The 18,485-nt window shown below is 38.0% G+C and overlaps 2 protein-coding genes across 9 annotated transcripts in view; one reads left to right on the top strand and one right to left on the bottom strand.

Annotated features, from left to right (window-relative positions):
- LOC306883251 (solute carrier family 2, facilitated glucose transporter member 4-like) overlaps positions 1–3,338 on the top strand; it is a 32,164-nt gene extending 28,826 nt beyond the window's left edge. Inside the window, exons 7-11 of the mRNA XM_079438381.1 lie at positions 316–503; positions 1,430–1,534; positions 1,945–2,046; positions 2,254–2,457; positions 2,565–3,338. Of these exons, the coding sequence (XP_079294507.1) occupies positions 316–503; positions 1,430–1,534; positions 1,945–2,046; positions 2,254–2,457; positions 2,565–2,789 (824 nt within the window). The 3' untranslated portion in view covers positions 2,790–3,338. The remainder of the gene's footprint in view (positions 1–315; positions 504–1,429; positions 1,535–1,944; positions 2,047–2,253; positions 2,458–2,564) is intronic.
- On the bottom strand, positions 237–16,122 carry LOC306883260 (Y-box-binding protein 2-A-like). Of its 8 annotated transcripts, none has more exons than XM_079438395.1 (13): positions 15,594–15,753; positions 14,663–14,726; positions 14,220–14,253; positions 13,799–13,888; positions 13,466–13,708; positions 12,470–12,552; positions 12,129–12,309; positions 7,331–7,435; positions 7,132–7,221; positions 2,560–2,643; positions 2,278–2,455; positions 1,930–2,115; positions 237–534 (listed from the first exon to the last, which is right to left on the bottom strand). In XM_079438395.1, the coding sequence occupies exons 1-9, from the start codon at positions 15,643–15,645 to the stop codon at positions 7,186–7,188; spliced, it is 888 nt and encodes a 295-aa protein (XP_079294521.1). In that variant the 5' UTR covers positions 15,646–15,753; the 3' UTR covers positions 237–534; positions 1,930–2,115; positions 2,278–2,455; positions 2,560–2,643; positions 7,132–7,185. The 8 variants fall into 8 exon arrangements, with proteins under 8 accessions (XP_079294521.1, XP_079294520.1, XP_079294522.1 ...); XM_079438394.1 differs by having other exon boundaries at positions 239–360; positions 2,233–2,455; XM_079438396.1 differs by having other exon boundaries at positions 239–360.
- Between the last annotated feature and the right edge of the window lie 2,363 nt (positions 16,123–18,485).

The raw sequence follows: 18,485 nt of genomic DNA, 5'->3' as shown, positions 1-18,485 counted from the left end.
GTCATAACAAACGTGTAAATCGTATAAATAAGTTATATCTGCTCATTAAACCTAGCGATAGACAGTCAACTAGACTACCACTGGGAAATAAATCAATAGGCTACTGCTTAACCAGTGGCAGATCATAATTTATATACAATTGTAAATTAATGTTTAAAAAGTATTATTTTGTATGTACTTTTATGTCACCCTACATTTTTATAAATATTGTTCAAAATCAGTTAGACTGCACTTTTATCATAATCCAATATAATTTTAATTGAAACACACACTGATACTGAAAACTTCAACCTTCATATTTTCTCTCTTCTTTAGCTTTGCGGCGTCTGACTGGCCGTCTGGAGGTCAGTGAAGCCTTGGCTGAAATGAAGGAGGAAAAGAGAAAGATGAACATGGAGAGAAAAGTATCCATTGCTGAGCTCTTTCGGTCTCCTCTGTACCAGCAGCCCATCATCATTTCTATTATGCTGCAGCTCTCTCAGCAGCTGTCAGGAATTAATGCTGTGAGTGCTGCAGATGTGCTCAGTTGATCAACTAGGAAAGAAAAAGAAACTTAGATTACTGCTAAAAGGTTTATATAAAAAGCTAAACGCAGCTCTACTAAAATGTTCAAGTACCTTTGCTTCAGTAACTGAATTAGTTTGCTTCTTATTTACATGAAGCAATGAAGAGATTAAATAAATGTAAATATAATTGACCCTTGCTAATATGGTGGCACAAAAATAAAGTGGTTTACACCACCAGTCAAAAGTTTTTGAACAGTAAGATTTTTAAATGTTTTTAAGAGTTCTCTTCTGCTCACCAAGCCTGCATTTATTTGATCCAAAATGCTGCAAAAGCAGTAATTTTGAAATATTTTTACTATTTAAAATAACTGCTTTCTATTTGAATATATTTATTAAAAAAATTTAATTTATTCCTGTGATCAGCTAAAATTTCAGCATCATTACTCCAGTCTTCAGTGTCACATGATCCTTCAGAAATCATTCTAATATGCCAATTTGTTTATTACAAACATTTATTAATATTATTATTATTGTTGAAAACAGCTGAGTAGAATTTTTCAGGTTTCTTTGATGACTAGAACGTTAAGAAGAACAGCATTTATCTGAAATGAAAAAAGCTTTTGTAACATTACACATCACGAATCCGGTCACGTATTGTAACATTACACATCACGAGGTCACTCGCTCACCACATTGACTCTTGCACTACACTACTGTTGCATGTCACCCCTGGATTGCATTTCCCATCATCCATTGCACTGACCACAGCTGTCACCAATCACACATTGCACTGATTACACAGCTGATCTCAACAGACACGCTTTATAAGCATTGGACTTCCTCTCTGTCATCGCCAAGTATTGTATGCACTTATCGCTGAGTGCCCCCCCTCCTCACACTTGCTCTTTCTTTCCACTGCTCAGATCTTCTATTATTCAACTGATATCTTCAAAAAGGCTGGGGTGGAAAGTCCAGTGTATGCCACCATAGGTGCTGGAGCGGTCAACTGTGCTTTTACTATAGTCTCGGTACGTAAAAAAATAAAAAGTGATCTCATGAATCTTTAAAAAAGGACTAACAAGATGAGATGGCAAATTAGCCTTAATTGAGACTTAACAGTTTCCCATAACATTCGTAGATCAAAATAGAATAATACTGTTGTAGAACATACTGTTGGGCAGATCTCAGTGGTTTTACAAGTGAGGGCAGAGCAGTCATGAGAAGATAAAATTCAATAAAAACAATTTAAAAAGTAAACACTTTTTTTTTTGGCTAAAATGTAGCTTTGCAAAAAAGTTGGGTTTTTTCATCTTATTTGCAAGAAATTCAATTATATATAATTAACAAAGATCAAACCATCTAAACTACATTATTAGCATAAACCAAGCCAAACTACATCAAACTTTATATGTCCATCACTCACTTGTCCAATCAACAGCTTTTCCTGGTCGAGCGTATGGGCCGCCGGACGCTCCACATGCTTGGACTTGCTGGAATGTGTATCTGTGCCATCATCATGACAATTGCCCTCACATTACTGGTCAGTCCCACAATAATTTAAGATTTTCTTTATAGGTTCACCATGATGTTGTGCATCAATAAATAGTTGCTGTAAAAAAAAAAAATCAGTTTCTACAATACAGACTGCTTGAGAAATTATAATGCACAAGCTGGTTGTAAAATTAGCATGTTCCTAGTCAGTGAATGCTGTCCGAGTTAATCTTACTTGTGTTGTCTTTGTTCACAGGAGACTGTGCCATCAATGAGCTACCTTAGCATGATGGCCATTTTTGGTTTTGTTGGCTTCTTTGAAGTGGGGCCAGGACCTATCCCTTGGTTCTTTGTGGCTGAACTCTTCTCACAAGGTCCCAGACCAGCAGCTATGGCAGTAGCAGGCTGCTCCAACTGGACTGCCAACTTCCTCATTGGCATGAGCTTCCAGTATGTTGCTGTAAGTGTACAGGAAACAACTTTTTTTCACTATCAATGGTTTACTTACCTACTTATGGCATTAAAACATGCTATAAATGTATTACATTCAATCTCTCCTTACCGCAGAACCTGTGTGGTCCATACGTTTTTCTCATCTTTGCTTTTCTCCTCGTCTTATTTCTGGTCTTCACATTCTTCCGAGTTCCTGAAACACGAGGCAAAACTTTTGACCAGATCTCAGCCACCTTCCACCGTCATCCACAAAACATGATGGACATGGAACTGGACATGGATCAGGGGAAGCACAGTACAGAACTGGACTACCTAGGTTCTGATGGGACAGAAAACTGAGGCTTGAGAGCAAGAGAGATGGCGAAATGGGATGGATACCAAAGGAGAGAAAAATGGGATGGATACCAAAAACATTACTACTCCGAAGAGAGTAAGGCATTTGGATGTTAGGTATTACGAAGGATGCTTTGAAGGATGAAGGACTTTGGAAGAGAGAACAAGTTTTTGGAAAAAAAAAAAAAAAAAAAAAAAAAAAAAAAAGCAACAGACTTTTGGAATCCCACACTTTAAAGTGCTCATAGGTTTCCATACGCCACAAAGCCAGTTATGCTTTTGCACACAACTATGGTAGACGTAGACTATTCTTTTAATGTCTACCATTATTTAAAAAAAGGATTAGTAACAGTGTCCAATGCTTTCAAAGGATAAAGTGGGTTTTTTTGTTTTTTGCTGAAACTTGGATATCATACATTATCATTGATGCATTACAAAAACTAGTTATTTTAAACAAAACCTCCAATCTTCTTACGAATCAGTTTTGAATACAGTATCAAACCTTTAAACATGCACATTTTTATTCACTAGAATTGTTTGTGTAGAACCCAATTGAATAAAAAAAAAAAAAAAAAAAAAAAAAAAAAAAAAAAAGAGGTGTGCTGTTTGAGTGAAAAGAGAATAACTATACTCCTTGTGTTGAATTCTGTTGTGCAATATGCCACATTTTAAGGTGTGAGCCAAGCGTAATTTGACTAATTTAACTTATGATTGAATAAAACATGCTTTTGTTCTGACTTCTTTTTTTAACAGTTGTAAACACATTGTACAAAAAAAAAAAAAAAAAAAAAAAAAAAAAAAAAAAAAAAAAAAAAAAAAAAAAAAAAAGTTGACCAGTTTTTCCACAAGGTTGAGAAGAGTGCAAGGATTAATGGACTTTGCTACTTTTACATTTTGAGATGTCAATCATGAACGCAGATATCTGAATTTTCTGTTAATAATGACTGCCCCCCCCCCCCAAAAAAAAAAAACAACAACAGGAATCAGAAGGATTTGCAAATATTTTATTTACTTCATTGGCATTACACACAATCCCCACAAAAGAAAAGAATATACAAATACCAAAATGAAAGAAAAAGGGACCATTTTAAACCAGTCTATTTTGATTGGACGCATATTTTTCCCTTTTTATCTAGTTACAAGTAAGAGAAGAGTATGTGTAGGGCTCATCACACTGGATGGCATTTCCTCTCACTGATGAACTTAAAGTTGCCGAACTGGTCAAGTTTTCTCTACTGCTCATTGCCCATAGTACAGAACAAAACTACAAAGGGGGAAAATTGCAAATATAAATGGGCTTTCAGAGCAGGATTCTCTTTGTTTTCTTAATTTTAAATGGGTAAAGATGCATCAACCCAACCCTCCCTTCCCTACCAGCCCCTTCCTTTCCATCCATCCTTCTCTTTCTCTCTTCCTGACAGATAAATGATCCAGACCTCAAGTGGTGAATCAAGTTGGGGAAGGGACAAGGATGTAGAAGTGAGTGGCAAGTTGTTTGCACATTGGTTGAACGTTTGACGAGACGAGCAAGGTCCTACCCCCAAACTAACCCAACCGGGAACCTATGCAGCAACACAGGAAGAGCAAAATATTTGGTATAAAAGAGAAAAACAAAAATAGGAGGCAAAAGGTAGGAAAGTGGTAGATGACAACAGTTATGGTTAAACATTTAGACATAGGGTGATTTTACATACAAAACAGTTCAAAAACTAAATTAAAAGCACATGCTTAATTGCCTTTGCCAACTGAATCAAATTCTTCTACAATTTTTTTTTTTTTTTTTTTTTTTAAATGGCATCACTCAAGAGATAAGTCACCCAAAATGAAGCTTTGCCGTTAATTTACTCACCCTAAAGCTATCAAAGATGTAGGTGACTTTCAATCCTCAGTCATTTGAGACAAAAAAAAAAAAAAAAAAAAAAAAAAAAAAAAAAGCAAAAAAAAATTAATACCCGTGGCTCCTGACGATAGAAATGTCTTAAGATGCAAACGGTCATTCTGTGCAAGAAAATATAACGAGAATGTAGTGACTAAACTAGTCTTAAAACTCACCTTTGAACTAGGGCTGTCACCATAACCGCAATACCGTGCTACTGATTAGCATAACCGCAATATTTCCGTGTTTTCTTTTTCGTAATGTTACGCCCTTCTCGTTTTACACTTTGTGCATGTGTACTGAATATTAGTAATGATAGCAATGGCTACCAATGATTTGTACAGAGGCTCAGTAAATTTGCACTTAAGCCTAATCAGACAGCGAACACGAGAGCACCTGCATCTGTCCTTCAGGCAGAGTCATGTATATTTCTGAAAACTGGTTGTCATGTCCAAGGAAAGCATCGACGAATTGCTGGTCAGCTGAGCCTTCAAAAGTGGCACTCAAAGTTCAAATGATTTCAACAGCGCGTTTCAGCAGTTTCTGTCTGTGAATGAATCAGCGTTTTTGCACGTGTAGTTAAATGAACGGTTTAAAGACTCACTCAAAGACAGTAGAGCCCTGCACGGGCCTAAAATTTAGGCCCTAGCCCGGCCCGAGACGCTCAGGCCCTAGCCCGGCCGACGTCCGACAGCTTATCAGAATTACTGGCCCGAGTCCGACCCGAGCCAGTCTTTTTTTCCCCCCCTTCTCCTAAAACAGTTTATACTACTGTTTCGGCTATTAAAATAGTTCAGTTTTGTGTGTAATGGCAAAATTACTACATATCGTTTTGCTTTTTTATTAAGTTAATTTAGAAAAACCTTTCGAGCATTTTGTTCGTTAAATAGCCTATAAGTTTTTGTTTTTTTAAAGTAACGACCAAGCGGCCAGCGGCATGAGCTGATCATAGCCTATGTTTGATCAATTTAGCCTTCTCATATCATCACGACTTGCCTAAAATAAAATCTATAGATATACTAAAACAGTTCAAGTATATTACAATGTTTAAACGTTATTATTATAGCGCAGGTTTAATGTGCGCTAGCCTATATCTAAGTTTGTGCGGAGAGTGGAAGCTAAAGCACGCTCTGCAGGACATGGAGACACCAGCGCAAACACTTGCATTTTTTTCAGTGGAAAATAATTAAAATAGCCTACGCCATTTTTTTTTTTTTTTTTTTTTTTTTTTTTTTTTTTTTTTTTTTTAATAAAAAAAAAAAAAGGTAAGAGTAATACATAATTCGGACCTGTAAAGGGTCTACTTGTATTTGTGTGCACTCACAATACCAACAAAAGGTAGTTATTTTATAAAACAAAGAAAACAAATATGCGCTTTCTGCCGTCTTTAACAGGAGCGCTTCACAAAAATGAACCGAAGCGAATAAATGCCTCACAGGCTTTAAATTATCACTTAACGAAATAAAAATTGAAAACAAACTCTTATTATAATCTTAATCATAATCAATAAAGATGCATTTCTCTCTAAAGGCCCGTCTAATGAGACGGCAGTCAGGATCCGCAACGTCACCCTTGCGACACAGACTCAGAAAACATTAGTTTATTAGTAAATAATTCAAATATCTCCTTACTATTTCATGCAGACACATTCATGGTTGTGTTTTCTGGGGTTTTTCAGCAAGCTTTAGCCTATTGTGTGCATTTGAACGCAGAAGTATTCAGCTGTGCTGAAGTCACTTGCGCACCTGCTGCGGGAAACTAAACGCCATCGAGCTGCTCTCAGCACGGTCTCGTGTTGTTTCCACCAGCTGAATACTTCTGCGTTCAAATGCACACAATAGGCTAAAGCTTGCTGAAAAACCCCAGAAAACAGTTGGCAAAAATTACAGGATCATATACGTCGATATAGTGGCTCATTTAAGGTCAGAGTGACTGTTGGCTAGGTCCAAAAGGAGTTTTGATTAACTTTTAGATCTGTGCTGGCTGTTTTGGATCAGTTTAATTAAGTGAACTGGTTCAAAAGAATGATTTGCTTGAAAACGGGACCTCTCTCCAGATCATTTTCCAGAGCCTGTGTAGTACAGGTAATTTTGCAAGTGTTTCTAGCACAGACCGATGATTTTGCTTTATAAGACCACAATATAATTGTCAGGAACCACGTATTCATTGCTTTTTTTTTTACTCTCAAAGTGACAGTAGCCATTAACTTGCATTTTATGAATTACCAATGACCATAGTTTCAGCTAAAAATCTTTAACGTTCTACTGAAGTTAGATCTTGGATGACCCGAAGATGAGAAAATTAACAGCAAATTTTAATTTTTGGATGCAAAATCCAAAATTAAGCCTTTCAGAATTTAGTTTTGTCTGTGGCCAAGTTGACAACATCTCATGCATTTCAGCAGCAGTTGTAGTTTGAAGGCCAAAACCATTTACCACCTTCAAAACATTACTTTAGCTCAGGAAGTCTCACCTCTTGCCGGGTGGGTGGGGGTGGTGTCACACGATTCCTTCCAAGTCACAGAAATCATTCTGAAGGAATGGAAGCTGTGGGGGGAGGGGACTACACAGGGAGAAACAGTTGTTAGTGCACATGGGTTAGTAGTCAATTGTCATATGTTGTTTCTTGCCATGTCATATGACAACATACACATCATGCATAAATAACTCACATCAGTTTTAAGAGATTGTGTTGGGGAAGCTTCAGAAGAGGATTTGACGTTAGCAGGCATGGAGGTCTGAGTCGGGGACTCTGGCTTTTCAGGTTCATCTCCATCCTAAACATTGACAAGTCAGATATCTTAAAAGACATGTATACAACCTCGTTAAACAATTGTGTGACGGAGTTATTAGGCTAATAAGGTTTTTTGTTGTTGTCAAATTTCACATCTGAGAAACTGATTACCTGTCCAGCTAAACAGAAAATAGCCCTGTTGCAGAACTGTGGCAGCTAATGATAATTTCACTTTAAAGGGGTCATTAACTGAGAAATCAAAATTCCCTCGATTTTTTGATATATGGGAGGTCTTTGTGCCATAAAAACATTCTGTAAGTTTCAGAATTCAAAACTCTCGTTAATCTGGAGGACTAATTATTTCTTACTGTTAAATTCTTAAAATAAAATAAAAATAAATAAGTTAATTATAGGACCAAAAACCTCTGCATGTGGTAACCTAGAACTCTAACACCTGATGGCTGCTCTGTCAATTCTTCCTCATCAGTTAGGAACCTAGGTGTGCTATTTGATAGCAATCTTTCCTTCAAAAGCCATGTTTATAGCATTTGTAAAACCACATTTTTCCATATATACATACACACACATACATTTTTTTTTTATTATGACCTACGCTCTCAATGGCAAATACAGAAACCTTAATTCATGCGTTCATGATCAAGGTTAGATTATTGTAATACTCTAAAGTGGTTGCTCTACACACTTAAAACGCCCGTTGGTCCAAAATGCAGCAGCTAGAGAATGCAGCAACTAGAACCAAGAACTATGACCATATTAGCTGCGTCAACACTGCACTGGCTCCCTGCTGAACATTGTATACACTTTAAAATCTTGCCAATTACTTACACAGCCCTGAATGGTTTAGCACTGCAGTATTTGAGCGAGCTCGTGTTGCATTATAGTCCTTCACAACCACTGCGATCTCAAAACTCGGGCCATTTGATAGTAACTAGAATAATCAGTCAACTGTGGGCGGCAGACCCTTTTCTTATTTAGAGCCCAAACTCTGGAACAATCTGCCTAATACTGTTCGGGAGGCAGACACTGTCAGTTTAAATCTAGATTAAAAACTCATCTTTTTAACCTGGCTCTTTAACCGGTGTTGACAATTTAGCAATTTTGTAACTAGATTTAGTGACTTCCCCCACCCCTTTTGAGACTTTTAAAAAGACGTTTAGGGACAAATATAGCAACTTCTTGGACAAAACTTATCCAAGTTCTTATCTTGCCCACTGATCTACATTCATCTTTATATAGATCAGTTAATTTGCCATTATGATGTCATCTAGTGACATTTAGCTACCAGTTTTAGCTACTTTGAATTGAAAGCAGTTGGCAAGACTGCACATAAACACATTTCTATAATTCAAATCCGTTAAAGCATTGGTCTCACACTCAATTCCTGGAGGGCCACAGCTCTGCACAGTTTAGTTCCAACGCTAATCAAACACACCTGATCCAGCTAATCAAGGTCTTCAGGATTACTAGAAACTTCCAAGCAGGTGTGATTTGGAGCTAAACTCTGCAGAGCTGTGGCCCTCCAGGAATTGAGTTTGAGACCAATGCATTAAAAGGAATGCTAGGTGGCATTAATTAGGTCAACCTAAACCAGGAACAGTTCCCATAACATCCAATGTACTTGTTACATCATTAGAAGAATGGCATCTACACTAATATTGGTTTGTTTCATTCTTATTTTGAAGTCACCGTAGCCACCAGATCCAGACTGTGTCCAGATTAGATGGTCACTGCAGCCACCCGGATCCAGTACATATCCAGACCAGACGGTGGATCAGCACCTAAAGATGACCTCGACAGCCCTGAATGTCAGCGGAGACCAGGACAACTAGATGAGCCCCAGAGACAGATCCCCTCTTAAGACCTCTTCACCTAGACTGCCATCAGGACAAGACCACGGGAACCAGAAGAACCAGTGACTTTGTTGCAGCCTAGAATTAAACTGCTGGTTTTGTTTGGCCAGAGGAGTACGGCACACCATTTCCCAGTTTAATACTCTAAAACTCCTTTGACAGTCTGCACTGTAAATAGCGCTATATAATGTTGATTTGACGACTTCTAAAAACAGATTATATTGAAGCCAATCTGCCAAAACAACAGGTTTGGAATGTGTCACTTTATGACGCAAGTGTGGCTAAACACTGCCTCTGCAGAAGATTAATTCCTGCTTCTACGTCACTGCATGTTTAGCCCCACCCACTGATTCAAGCACATAGGTAAATGACGAGTGGCAAACGCAGTTCTATGCAGAAACCAGAAAGATAAACTTTGATTAACTTTATTTTAATGAAGTGCCAGACCAAGTCAGTAAACACTTGGTCATTTGTTTTACATTTTACCGCAGACTAATTTACAAACGAGGCCCAATTCAGAAAACTTGAAACCAAGACGTTCCTGACCTGTGCCGACTATATTAGATATGTCACACCACACAAGTGTTAGTAACTGTTTTCAGTACGTGATCACTATTGCTTTGTTACTACAGATTTTGATATGTAGCGTATTTATGGGTAGATGATAAATAGGCAGTAAAATGTGCTTTTGTAAAATACCTTTTTTGAAAAAGAAATGCATATTTATGTTGTGTGAAGTCTGATCTTTGAGAAAATATAAAGGGTCACTAACTTTCAATAAGGGTCAATTTTCACTGCTTTTTTTTTTTCTTTTACTGAACTGTACCATAAATGTCCTATGGTGACATAGCCAAAAAAAAAAAAAAAAATACATAAATAGCATGAGAGCTTTATCTTTGTTAGACACTTATTTTTCATGTAGTACTATTTATTTAATATGAAATTATAATTAACATCATTATTTCCTCATGACTTGGACAATTTCAAGACCAACTTTGCGGTCATCTTTTCAAAACTGCTTAAAATTATACCATTTTAAGTTGAGTGATATTTGTATGGTGTGACGAAATGTCCTATGGTGTGACAAAAACCACAATTTGTTTTAATCTCAAAATCTCTTAAAAAAAAATAAAAAAAATTGAGTATTGCAATAGCTCCCCTAGGTATTTATTAACCGTTTTTATTTTTCATTTATAAGCTGTAATTTATTGAACCATGCTTGAGATAGCCACACCATAGGACAATTTTGAGATTTCTCTCGGGGGGAAATAGAACACTGCAGCTTTTATAACAACAGGTCCATGTAGGACAAAGAAATGTTTAACCATTCACTGCATTTTAAAGGGGTTACATGATGCAATTTCTTGTTTTCCTTTTCTTTAGTGTTTTATGTAGCTGTTTGTGCCTGTATAAGATCTGCTGAGTTACAAAGCTCAAAGTCTCCCACAAAAGGATTTATTCTATCTAAAAGAGAAGGCTAAACCGCCTCAAAACACGCCCCCCAGATGTCTATGTCACGATGTGGAAATACTTGCATAATGCAGCCCAAATGTTCACGCAAAAGAAAGGCTGCATGGTTTCAGTAACCGCAGTGGTGTTGATGCAGCCATGTCAGGGAGACGCTGTGTGTTTCTATGAGAATTTATTTGAAATTCCGAAAGTAGATGCAATTAGGAATCATTGGTTAAGATTTGTTTACAACAGAACAGCACAACCCAAACATTCGAATTTCTGCAACATTTTATGGACGACAGTTTCGTGAACCCAGGAGACTACAAGGCTAGCTGTGCACAAAGGCTATTTCTAAAAAACAAAAATGGGACAATTCCGACTTTGCTATGACAACCTGACGCTTCTGAATCAGCGACTTAAAGTAATAACAAAACACACTAAGTATTTGCTATTGACTGTTCAAATGCGGTGTTTAAACGTAGAGTAATGCGTCGTGTGTGTGGAGAACAGGCAGGGTCACATCACAGAGGAGTGTACAGTCCGTCAGAAATCATAGCACGTCAGCTGTCTTAACCACGGCTTGTGTACTGCAAATGCATACAAGCATCATCACGGTGTCTGTCAGGTAACTGTTCACCTTTCAGGTTTGAACTGATGGTAAAACTAACAACATTATTAACTGTCTTTATATTTACTTTGAAAGCTGAAGCTTGCTATTATAGTATGGGGCATTACATTTCCGACGTGCGCTTGTGGTGTTCGGCCAATCACAGTGCACTGGGTTAGCTGGCCAATCAGAGCACACAGTGTTCAAACAGAAGGAGGGGCTTTGTAGAAAACGATGCGTTTGAGAGAGGCGGGGCATAGAGGACCTAGAATAATCTACAGTATTTGAAAAATAATGTGTTTTTTGAACATTAAAGCATGTCAACATTGTTACACCAAATAATGATCTTTAAAATAGCATCATGTGACCCCTTTAAATAACGGCAATATTAATTTATCTTGTGGAACAGTGAAAATTACGTCACGTCAACACCGCTTATGTTTTTAACCTAAATCACATCAGCATCCATCTTTGAAGGATGTAGGCTGTCAAACATGCATAACTGTAATCCAATAATTCCAGTGGGTGTTTACTTCCGAATCTACAATCTCCCACGCCTATTCAAATGGAGAGTTCCGATGAGGAGGGTCAAAACCGGACAGAAAATAGCCTATTACAAAAACAGCCAATTATGTTTTTTGATGTAAAACTCTTGAAAACATGTGGACCTCAGAGAACAGTACAAATTAAAAAAAAAGACAAAGGCAGTTCATGACCCCTTTTTAAAGTCAAAGACAGCAAAGACAAGCTAATTGTTTCAATTTCAGCAGCTTTACTTCACTGTGTTTTTCTAGAAAATCACTCACTTTAGAGGTACCAGATTCAGATTTCCTCTGTCTGCGCCGACTAAACTGTCTGCGTGGTTTCCGGGGCTGCTCTTCAGTCTGCTCCCTATTGGTTAGGCTCTCTTTAGGGGTCGATTCTTGCTCTTCTGTGGGGACTACGGTCTGTTGAGCCTCTCCAGGATGTGGACGAGGACGCAATGGCCTGGACATTCAAGTAAAGAGACTTTCATGTTTACATAAAATACATTAAATCTGAACAGGGTACATGCATGTTTAAGGTAATAAAAAAAAAAAATAATTAAAAAGGAAAAAGGATTGTCTTCGGTTTCCAGTCTTAATCTGGTCCAAATATGCAAATGAACCTTCGAAATCGAGGTCTGAACCTGCGTGGTGGCAGCCTCTGCTGAGCAACATCTATTTCCTTGTTCTTCTCTCCTGCTTCTCCCTAGAGCAGAGACAAGAAAACTGCTCACTGACAAGCTGTTTGCACTAATAAAACAAAATTAACCGTTTTCAAGTCTTAAAGAGAAAGTTCTCCCAAAAATTCAAATTCTGTCATTCATTACTCACCCTCAAGACCTTCGTTCATCTTTGTAACACAAATTAAGATATTTTTGATGAAAGCCAAGAGCTTTCTGACCCTAAAACGGTCCACGTAACATCAGTGGTTCAACTGTAATTTTATGAAGCTACAAGAATATTTTTGTGCATACAGAAAACAAAAATTACTTTATTCAACAATTTTTCTCCTCCGCGTCACCCTACTGCCATTTTGGAGAGCATCAGTGTGCATATGCGTCCTCTCCTCTGAACGCTAACAAGGCACAGTGCATGCATGTTTTACATCAGCAGCACCACAGGCACTGCATTGTACATGTGCAGGAAAAGTACTCATATGCGTCATGATACTCTCCAATATGGCGTTAGGGAGACAGGGAAGAGAAGAATTGTTGAATAACGTTATTTTTGTTTTCTTTACGCACAAAAAGTACTCGTAGCTGCATAAAAATTACTGTTGAAACACTGATGTCACAGGACTGTTTTAACAATGTCCTTACTACATTTCTGTGCCTTGATCATGGTAGTACCCTTGCTGTCTATGGAGGGTCAGAGAGCCCTCAGATTTCATCAAAATTATCTTAATTTGTGTTCCAAAGATGAACGAAGATCTTACAGGTTTGGAACAACATGAGGGTGAGAAATTAATGACAGTATTTTCATTTTTGGGTGAACTATCCCTTTAATATCATACTCAATATTGACAGCTTAAATTCTCAATTTACTAACAACGTTTGAAAAATACTTCTATTAATCTAAGGCATACTAGACCTTCGGTTAAAGAATTTAAATCACCTCACCTCGCCTTGTGGCTGAACAGGTCTTCTGCGTGGACGCTGGCGCCGAGGACGTGGCCGAGGGGCTCCTTTCTCTTCACTGCCCTCTCCCTCAGATATGGGCCCTGCTGCAGCTTTCTCCTCTCCTTCAGCAGGCTGTGCATCACGGGGGTAAAAGCGCCTACGGAATCTTCGTTTATTGGGGGCGTATCGACTGCCTTTGACAGGTATACCCCCTGGACCAGTCACATTTGCTGCCTCTGAGCCCTGAAACAAAGACTAGTTTTAGAGGCTATATAAGTAATAAAACTCACAATATTCCCCAACACTCTTTTGATTTATCCAGATACTACTTACTTTAGCTGCTTCGACGACATCAAACTCCACAACCTCACCATCCCCCACACTTCTGAGGAACTTTCTTGGGTTATTCTTTTTTATTGCAGTCTGCACAAAGGGAAGAGGCACATCCTTAGCATAACATCAATTTTCAACAATGGTGGGTGAGTTAAGTTGCAAGTCAAACCAATTAGTAAAAAAAAACAAAAAAAAAAAACACTAAAAGGTGATCAATAGGTTTTAATTTTTCTAATGTCATTTAAACTTACTATGGAAGAATGTCATGTATATATGCTGCATTTACTATCCGAGTCAAACATTTGTTCAAGATGACACTAGTTGCATTACTCCATAAACTTTAATTTAAAGAGTTGCTATTTTAAAATTTTAAATAGTCTAAATGAACTGTTGCCGTGTGTTCATAAAGCAAACTCATTACCTGATGAACAAACACATCTTCTTTAGTATCATTTCTGTGAAACAAAAAGCATTACACAATTTATTAATATTTTAACAAATATTTTCTGAAAACTTAACATAGGCATAAAATCATTATTTAATAAAAAACAATTATTTAAATGCTTGCTTAGAAAGAGAGAGAGAGAGATGGATATCATATTGCTCTCACACACACACAGGTCCAGAAGCCTGAGATCACTTTGAAAATCTGGGCTTTCTTCATTTAAACGTAAATAATTTTAGAATTTTAACTTTCAGACAGTGCTTTAGATCACTGATCAAATGTGTTACACTAATGAAAATGGCTGTTTATTTAAATGGAGGGGGGGGGGGGCACTAGTGGCCTGAAACGTTTGGACTCCACAGTATCCATCAGACTGTGTCTCTGTCAGGTGAGCAGTCATTTCAGAAATATTAACATACCTATTGATGAAGCCATATCCATTGCGCACATTGAACCATTTCACAGTTCCCTGCACACCTGTCGCTGCAATAGATAAGAAAAATAGTATATCACCATCTAGAGAGAAGATCTGACAGGATTCGCATGCTTAAGCAAAGCCCGAAGAACCAACTCATCTGAACACTGTGGTTCATGTATATGAATCATCTACAAACTTTGAGAGCCTTCAACCACTTTGGCCACTCAAGCGCAGGTTACAGCTTGATCCAAGACATAATGATAGACGAAAATACACGCGTTTTTGGCCCGATAGGAAGAGATTTTATTATTATGCGCTCCAACGGGTAAATATGGGCAATTACAAATGGCTCATAATGCACGTTTTTTACCTAACTACATGCAGCACACCTGCAGTTAAATCCCTCCCACAAAGCACATGGTGGCAGCGCGCAGAAATGTGGGTCACCAATGCAGTCTCACGGTGTAAACAGCCAAACGCTGGCCTGCTTCAAATATGGACAACTTTAGATCCTACCAGACATGTTCCTTTAATTTCTCTTTATTCTGTAATTACAGAAACAGAATATGAAATCCTAACAAGAGACAATCAGACTGCCCAGTGAGAAGTTAGTTATAAATGGTAAAATAAGTCCCACATAGGATGACGGTAACCGTGGTTTCTAAAAAGCATTGATCTACAGCTTTCTCGATACAACATGTAAAGTCGCACGTGGAACTTTCAACTTTATTTCTCGCCGCCATAAAAATTAAAACATTTTCTGAAAGACCATACTGTCGAAATGCTAAGCAAAACACAAGATAAAAAAAAAAACAATTTTGTCAATAAAGCCTGTCATTCACGTTTCACCAAAACATACATGACGTGTTCATTAGGCTACTATGATCTGCAGCATGTCTTAAATAAACGTATTATTGTCACTGAAGCCCTACCGATAACTTTTCTCTCGGGCTGAGGTTGCTCAGATGCCTCTGTGTCGCTCATCTTCTCTCTCTGGATTTAACCCCCTCCCTCCGACTCTCCAAACTTTTAGTTGTGTGTCCACCTCAAACTTTTTATCCCGATTCCCTGTCAGGAAGGATCGACTCAGCCTCGATTTAATTGGTGTTCAAGCGACCAATCCGCGAGTTCCATTTTCATTCTCGCGTGATCAATTGGGTGTCAGCGCAATGTCTCGCGCGAAAACCAACAACTTCTTTACAGTTCATTACGACTTTTAAAACAAATTTGATAAAACGTCGCTAATGTTTTCTATATGATTATGTTGTTCATTGTAATGTCATAATCCAGCTTCATCTATCTATCTATCTATCTATCTATCTATCTATCTATCTATCTATCTATCTATCTATCTATCTATCTATCTATCTATCTATCTATCTATCTGTCTGTCTGTCTCTAGTAGATACTTATAGGCTGTGTCCAAATTCAGGGTCTGCATCCTCCTTAGGATCCTTCCTACCCGGTTGAAGGAGGAGGGATCCTCCGACGTCCGCAAAACCCGGAAGTCGGTGTTTGTGAATTTGGACAGCCCACCCTTACCCGTTGCTCATATCCTGTCGCCTAGCAACCGTGACAGCGCCAAGCAAGAAGCGGGAAAATGGACAAAAAAGAGTTATTCTCCTCATTTTAATTCTTTTGGAAGAAATAAAGCAATTAAATAAATTAAATACTTTCTTTGCTCGTTGTCGGAGAGTTTTTTATATCAGACTACAAGACAGTCACATCCAGGTAAGCCATTATAGCCTATTTTTATTTGTTTTTAGGTATTCTACTAATTTCTCCTACAAATTCATTGAGCCGAAGCATAAACTTTAGCTTGTTTTGTCAGAGAAACTCCTCTCCCACTCCGCTACCGCTCCCTTCGTCCGCCATTACGCTCTGCCGAAAAGAATTATGGGATAGGTAGGACGGGAAAGGATCCACCACACCCATCCTTCCAATTCGGGGAAAAGGAGGACGTATTTGTGGGCCGCATTTGAAGGATCCTACGAATTTGGACAGCCTTCGTCGCGGCGCTGTGACGTAACATCCTTCAAATGAGTACTCCGAAGGATGCAGACCCTGAATTTGGACACAGCCATAGGCTAGATGCCTGTTTTAAAAGTTTAAAGCAGTAATATGCATTTCCTTACAGTGATAGGCCTATGCAATACATCAGACTGATGCACTTTTTCCTCTGTAGAGGATATCAGGTGTTGTCAATGGAAAATAAGACAAAGCACAAATAAGTAAGCCTGGTGATTTTATGGAATAGTTTAATATCGTTGTGCTTGTGCCACCCACCCCTCTTCGTCGCACAACCCGTTCTACACATAGGTCACCAGATTCAGATTTCACTTGACTATATTTAACCACACGATTAGACAAGACTGTGTAGGTGCTATGCATTTGGTCATATTCTTCCCACACCTTTATTTGACAAACGTCACCTTTTCAATACTTTTTCTGTAAATATGATTTTCTCCTCTCAAATTATGAAACCGTGTTTGCAACAATGTTAAAAGATATGTAAATGTTGAGATGTTTTTAAATTTTTAATAAAATAAAAATGAAAAGAATTTCAAATCACATGAGCCAATATTTTATTCACAATAGAACATAGATAACATAACAAATGTTTAAAATGAGAAATGTTACAATTTTATGCACAAAATGAGCTCATTTAAAATTTGATACCTGCTACAAGTCTCAAATTAGTTGGGACGGGGTCATGTTTACCATGGTGTAGCATCTCCTCCTCTTTTCAAAACAGTTTAAAGACATCCGGGCATTGAGGTTATGAGTTTCTGGAGTTTTGGTGGTGGAATTTGGTCCCATTTTTGCCTGATATACGTTTCCAGCTGCTGAAGAGTTCGCGGTAATCTTTGACATATTTTTTGTTTAATGATGCGCCAAATGTACTCTATAGGTGAAAGATCTGTACTGCAGGAAGTCCAATTCAGCATCCGGACTCTTCTACTACAAAGCCATGCTGTTGTAATAGCTGCAGTCTGTGGTTTTGCATTGTTCTGCTGAAATACACAAGGCCTTCCCTGAAATAGACATCATCTGGAGTGGAGCATATATTGCTCTAAAGCCTTTATATTCCTTTCAGCATTCATAGTGCCTTCCAAAACATGCAAGCTGTCCATACCTTATGCACTTATGCACCCACATACCATCAGAGATGCTGGCTTTTGAACTGAATGCTGATAACACGCTGGAAGCTCTCCCTCCTCTTTAGCCCAGAGGACACAGCATCCATGATTTTCAACAAGAATGTCAAATATGGACTCACACTTTTCCACTTTGAAACAGTCCATTTTAAATGAGCCTTTGCCCACAGGACACGACGGCACTTCTGGACCATGTTCACACATGGCTTCCTTTTTGCATGATAGAGCTTTATTTGGCATCTACAGTGGTTTCTGGAAGTATTCCTGGGCCCATTTAGTAATGTCAATGACAGAATCATGCCGATTAGTGATGAAGTGTCATCTGAGGGCCCAAAGACCACAAAAGAAATTCGCACTACTGACTGATTATTCCATCTAGACACGAAGTGCACTTTTCACTTCGACAGAGTTGCTACATCGCAAAAGAGAAACAAACATCCTGATCCTACCTCTCACTTACTAGTATAGGCAAAAGTAATGTGCATAGTAAAGGTAATTTTTACTTTACTTTTTTTTTATAAAAGTAAAGTGCATAATAGGAAATAAGAAATAATAAGAATTAATAATGAAATGTATGTAGCCTAGATTGTCACTCGGAAAGCAAACAAATATTTGAGTACTGAGAGGTTGGTCTTACTTTATTGTGAAATGTCTGTGTATTCTGAC

This window comes from Barbus barbus (assembly GCF_936440315.1).
Source record: "Barbus barbus genome assembly, chromosome: 2".
NCBI classification, from domain to species: domain Eukaryota; kingdom Metazoa; phylum Chordata; class Actinopteri; order Cypriniformes; family Cyprinidae; genus Barbus; species Barbus barbus.
Note: the sequence above shows the minus strand (reverse complement) of the source record. Positions and strands in the feature narration are given on the sequence as shown.

Coding starts and splice junctions, on each gene's coding strand:
- LOC306883260 (XM_079438391.1), bottom strand. CDS start 15,645: ATGAGCGACACAGAGGCATCTGAGCAACCTCAGCCCGAGAGAAAAGTT. Junction 12,553..13,465: donor CTGTTCAGCCACAAGGCGAG/GTGAGGTGATTT, acceptor TCTCTGCTCTAG/GGAGAAGCAGGAGAGAAGAA. Junction 7,222..7,330: donor CACAATCTCTTAAAACTGAT/GTGAGTTATTTA, acceptor CTCCCTGTGTAG/TCCCCTCCCCCCACAGCTTC.